Raw genomic sequence first — 6,042 nt, 5'->3', positions numbered from 1 at the left:
TACACGATTAAAGTCAATTGATTTATTTCACATCTTGTCCATAAAGAAGAATGAGCTTACAACAGTACACAATAAGAATTAGAAAGATTTGCTTTAATCATGATACAATCTGATCCATATATTTCTCATGATCCTCTCTCTAACTAAGAATGACTTACAGTAGCAAACTAAAAGTTCGAAATTTTGTCAGGATAAAGACTTAATCAACTAGAGGAGAGCCAAGGATTTGGTGCTACGTAAGTGTAACCTTGAAAGTGTTCGCCTGTTGTTGGAGTAGATGCTGGTGAGTCATCCGGTGGCATCGCAGTCCAACATTTGTCAAAATTGGCAGTGCAGTCTCTGCCAATTACATCTGGTTTGAACTTAGGCTGTAGCTCTCTGGCATCTAATTTCTTCCAATTGATTGCCCGGAACCACTTGTGACTTTTGACCTCATCCCCTCCTCTTGGTCCACTGCCTAATCTTTTGGATGGGTCCTTCTGTAGCAGCTACGGGAAAAAAGTGCAAGTTGTCATTCAGTTGAACTACAAGCATTTTTCTAAGAAAGTACAGGCAAGCAGTCAATTGATAGTTTGTACATACTCCTTTGAGCAGAGAGTGAGCTTCACCAGTCAGACGTGGTAGAAGTTTCACTTTCTCGTTGATGATCTTTTCTTGAAGCTTCTTTCTATTTGAATGTGTGAATGGTGGCTGAAAGAAATGAGAGTCAAAAGTGTCACAATATACACAGAAAAATCAGTCTAGGAATAATGCAACTTATAGTACGTTTCACATAAAAAAGGCCCCAGAGAATGGCTGCTGAATTGTACGCTTGTCACACAGTACATGATTCTAGTGTACTAACATTACACTGCAAGCAAAATGTTTCCACCAACTTAGATTACCTGTCCAGTCAGCATCTCATACAGAAGTATCCCAACGCTCCACCAGTCAGCATCTTTATTGTGGCCCTTGGAAAGTAAAATTTCTGGAGCCATATATTCCGTGGTTCCACACATTGAATTTGATCTGCTTGATTTATCAATCTCTTTTGCCAGTCCAAAATCTGTCAGCATAACCTGGGCAGAAATGAGATTCTTAAGAAGAGGACGGAATCAACTGCAATGTTCAAACGAAAAATGCTATTTCTTATTTCTTTGTTCTTTCATGCATCAGTCATGGTCCTGCAGTAAAGTAAATAGGCAAGGCTGTTACATGTCCATCAGCATCCATGAGAATATTTTCAGGTTTGAGGTCTCGGTGCACGATCCCTCTCTGGTGAAGATGTGAAACAGCAGAGACTATCTCAGCAGCATAAATCCGTGCCTGGTCCTCACTACCAAAACCACACCCAAGAGCCAAAGTTATAAGAGCTAAACGCATATCACGACTGGTTAGTCAATAAGAACTACAGAAGGTACCTGAAAATCCGTTGTCTGTATAAATGATAGAAAAGGTGTCCTCCATTTATAAAATCCAAAATCAAGTATAGCTTAGACCTTGTCTGCAAGCATATTCCAAAACAAAAGATTAAGGAATAATATTCTCGAAGATCGTATACCAAGAAAATACCTAATTTGCGTCAATGACATAAAGAAAATGGAAACTAAACAAAAGAAAATCGCAACAGAAATTCAACAAAGTTAATGAGCTTCCTTGAAATTGTTTGAACAAATCTACTAGAGATCCTATCACATGTTCAATAATCTGATTAAATTCTAGACAAAAAGAATTGAAAAGAAATCCAACAAAGTTAATGAGCTTCTTTGAAATTGTTTAAACGAATCTGCTAGTGATCATAGTATCAAATATTCAATAATCTAACTAAATTGTTGACAACAAAGAATCGCAACAGAAATTCAACAAAGTTAATGAGCTTCTTTGAAATTGTTTAAACAAATCTGCTAAAAGATCCTATTAAATATTCAATTAATCTAACTAGAATCTAGGCAAAAAGAACAGAAGTTCCACTTGAAATTAATTTCATTAGCAATTAATGGTGTTAACTAGTAACAATAAAGTTCAAAACTTGCTCATTTTGTCCCAGCACAAAACTAAGGCATGGGTGACATCACAAAACAAACAGATACCAAAAAAGGTTTCCTCTTTCTATGAAAAGTTTTTCCCACAGAAAGACCCAAAAGGAAAGGCCCTCGCCTTTTAAGTACCTGTGTAACAGAAAATTAAATGAAAGGACAAAAGCCATGGTCCTAAATTTAGCTTTTGATGCAAAACCAAATAACAAGAACAGGCGGGGAGCTAGGTAGGCTCCAGGGGGTTCATTCGAACCCTCCCGGCGAAAAATTACTCTATATATACAAGGTTAAAATTATTTTCTTATCTATATATAGTAGATGTTGAACCCCCTTGGCTTCTTCGTGTATTTACCTCTTTATATTTTTGAACCCCCTACGTGAAAATCTTGGCTCCGCCACTGCACAAGAATATCTTGTTCTTGTACACCAAAAAGGAAAAACCAGTAACATCAATTCAGATTGATACTATTTGATAGCTGCAATAACACTTAGCTAACTCCCTTAATATGGATACACTATTATCACACAAGATATCCCTGACTATTTATTTATAAAATTCAAATAAATATACCCATCAATTCAAAACTGAATAGACAAAATTAGTAAGTCCAGTATAATCACTCATTACCTGAAAAGAGTACCTAAGTTGAACAATAAAAGGGTGTTCAACTTTTGTAAGAATATCTCTCTCAGCCCTCATATAATCAACATGATTATTCTTAATAACTGTGTCTTTCCTCATCACTTTCATAGCTAATATCCCATCATCATCACCATCACCATCACCATCACCACCACCATAACCCTTCATCCTCACCTGAAAAACCTTCCCAAAAGAACCTTTTCCAATCATCCTCAAAATCTCAAAATCACCTGGCCCATATTTTGTTACTTCACTAATCTCTTCAACACCATCAATACATTCAGTTTCTTGATTATCACTCACATGAGTATCAACTTTATCACTATCATTTTCACCTTCAGAATCAACTTCTTGATGAAAAGGTAAAGGCTTTGTGAGAGTGATTCTTGGAGATGGACCCACAAAAGAGTGAGACCTACTATAAATGATTTGTGGGTCAGTTACAAAATTGGAAGAAGATGAAGGAGATGAAGAAGTAGGAGCACCAAATACATCAGAAAAATCAAAATCTTGATCTGTAGAAGATAAAGAAGAAGAGTCAGGAATTTTGAGTTGGGTTAGCTTGCTTGCTAACATAGAATGAAGGGCCTTTTTTTGCTGAGCTGCAAAGGCCATATTAACAAGAATTCTTGAAACCCTTTAACTAGAATTGCAATCTTTATAAAATGTTAAGAGTACATATCAATAATTCTACTATTTGTTCCATTTTTTTTTTGTGAATCAAGAATGGAATTAGATACCAAGTAGTGTGGATTTAGGGAATAATATACAGTAAGGCAAGAAAAGCCAGCTGAGATTGAACTCAAAGCAGGCTGAGAAAGAAAAGGGCTACATCTGAGGATCTGTTAGGACTAATGGGAAAGAAGAAATCAAGAAAGTGAAAGGTTGTAACTTTAAAGGGTGTTTTTCTTGTGGAGAAGGTGAGTTATAGGATGAAGCAGTGATTATGAAGAAGGTGGCTGATTGAGAAACCAGCAAGTTTTACAGATGCATGAATGAACAATTGAACATGAAAATGAAAGTAGAGAGAGAGAGAGACAAGTGGGAAGTGAAATCCGATACGCTAAAGGAAGTTGAAAAGCCAACTTGTGCTTACTGCTGATGCGCCCACAATATGCCTGGCTCGCATCACTTTTTTCTCTTCACTTCCCACTTAGATTGTATGGTAAGTACTATAAACTTTAAGGTAAATGTTTAAATTTATCCTTAGATTAATAATTGAGGTTAAATATATTCTTGTTATTATAAGATTAGTTCAAATATTCTTTTATTTACTAAATAATTACACAAGTTTTACTATATATGGGCCCTTTTTTTTTTAATAAAGAAAGATGATTACATTTTCTCTTGAACTATGCCAAATGATTCAGGTTTACCAAATATAGGTAACATTTATTCTTGCAATTACACTAGGTTAATTAATATAAGATAGATAACTTTGGTAGATATATATTGATCATTTAGTTATGATTAAGTAAATTAAAAATTTACCCGCACTGGATGTTTACACCAAATCAATGGACACATGACTATCACTTAATCGTGATTGATTAATGTATATATTCACTTCATTAAATCAATTAACCATGATAAATTATATTTGATTTGATGTAAATACCTTCATCACCTGAGGTGGGTAAGTATTTACTGATTAAGTAATATGTACTCTTGACTTTATGTTCTAATCGTTTGTATTAAATAATCTAGTTTGATATAAACATCAATGTGAATATTTACCAGCCTAAACATGCAGTGTCATTAAACTTTGGGAACTGTTAGTATTACACGTTATATATTAGAGACGATTTTGAGCTTTTTCTTTAATTGTTTTATTTTAAGACACGTAAATAATCTAAATTGTTGTTTGGATAGAGCTCATCCTATTACTATGATCATTAAAGAAAATGTATCCTAACCAAACATGGGACAAACTCATCTTAAATTTAATCCCAGGATTATTTATCTCTTATTCCTCGTACCAAACGAGCTCTTAGAGAATAGTAGTCTCTATATCAGAAAAAGAACAGGAAGTCCTATGAATTTGGAATATGAGGCTCAAAGCTCAAGTTTCATATGAAATCAAACATCGACCTTCTCCTTTTTTCTCTTGAAAAGCTACATACCTTAAAACAACACAGAATCTTTTTAGTCACAAAGCAAAGCTTTTCGATGTCCATATAGTGATACAATAACCAACGACAAGCTGGATGAGACTTGCTTTCAAACGAACACTTTTGAGTTCTGAGAAAACAAGCAGTAAAGTAAATTGCATCCTCTAGACAAAAAAAGGTTCTCTACTAAAAAGTAGTGTAACAGCAACAACAACAACAACAACAACCCAGTGAAATCCCACAACGTGGGGTCTGGGAGGGTAGAGTGTACGCAGACCTTACTCCTACCAAGGTAGGACGGCTGTTTCCGAAAGACCCTCGGCTCAATAAAAAAAACATAAAAAAACATAAAAAGAGAGCAGATAAGGTTAAGAGATTCAAAGCGATATGGAAATGAAGTAACGCAAGCGACACAGATAACATAAAATAATCAAAGCACAGGAAATAACATATAATAGCATAAATCAGAGCACAAAAAATTATACTACGATAATGCGACTACTAATAAGACAGGATAATGAGACTATCTACTAGCCTTCTACCCTAATGTGGGTCCTCCAAACCCTCCTATCTAAGGTCATGTCCTCGGTAAGCTGTAACTGCGCCATGTCGTGTCTAATTACCTCTCCCCAATACTTCTTTGGCCTACCCCTACCTCGTCTGAAACCATCAATGGTCAACCTCTCACACCTCCGCACTGAGGCATCTGTGTCTCTCCTCTTCACATGCCCAAACTATCTCAATCTCGCTTTTCGCATCTTGTCTTCCACCGAGGCCACTCCCACCTTATCCCGAATATCCTCATTCCTAATCATGTCACTCCTGGTGTGGCCACACATCCATCTCAACATTCTCATCTTAGCAACTTTCATCATTTGAACGTGAGAAATCTTAACTGGCCAACACTCCGCCCCATACAACATAGTCGGTCTAACCACCACTTTGTATAACTTGCCCTTAAGTTGTGGTGGCACCTTCTTGTCACATAGCACTCCGGAAGCAAGCCTCCATTTCATCCACCCTGCCCCAATACGATGTGTGACATCATCGTCAATCTCCCCGCTGCCTTGCATAATAGACCCAAGATACTTGAAACTACTTTTCTTCTGGATGGCTTGGGTACCAAGCCTCACTTCCAAGCCAACCTCCTGAGGTGTTTCACTAAACTTACACTCTAAATACTCTGTCTTGGTCCTAAAAAGTAGTGTAACAGATTAAATTTAAAAAGGCTGATGCAATGCAATGCTTACATGATGTGAAAAAGCAGTGAAAC

General features: G+C 36.3%; 1 protein-coding gene across 1 annotated transcript; it reads right to left on the bottom strand.

Moving 5' to 3' along the window:
* Nucleotides 1–3,793, bottom strand: LOC132601137 (serine/threonine-protein kinase AtPK2/AtPK19-like). Its single transcript, XM_060314301.1, has 6 exons — nucleotides 2,644–3,793; nucleotides 1,401–1,483; nucleotides 1,195–1,315; nucleotides 885–1,058; nucleotides 583–690; nucleotides 1–488 (listed from the first exon to the last, which is right to left on the bottom strand). Exons 1-6 carry the CDS (start codon nucleotides 3,271–3,273, stop codon nucleotides 204–206), a joined length of 1,401 nt encoding a protein of 466 aa, XP_060170284.1. The 5' UTR covers nucleotides 3,274–3,793; the 3' UTR covers nucleotides 1–203.
* Nucleotides 3,794–6,042: the final 2,249 nt, after the last annotated feature.

The sequence above is a fragment of the Lycium barbarum genome, chromosome 1 (assembly GCF_019175385.1).
Source record: "Lycium barbarum isolate Lr01 chromosome 1, ASM1917538v2, whole genome shotgun sequence".
In the NCBI taxonomy this organism is placed as follows: domain Eukaryota; kingdom Viridiplantae; phylum Streptophyta; class Magnoliopsida; order Solanales; family Solanaceae; genus Lycium; species Lycium barbarum.
The sequence above is the reverse complement of the archived record's forward strand: the minus strand, read 5'-3'. Positions and strand labels throughout refer to the sequence as shown.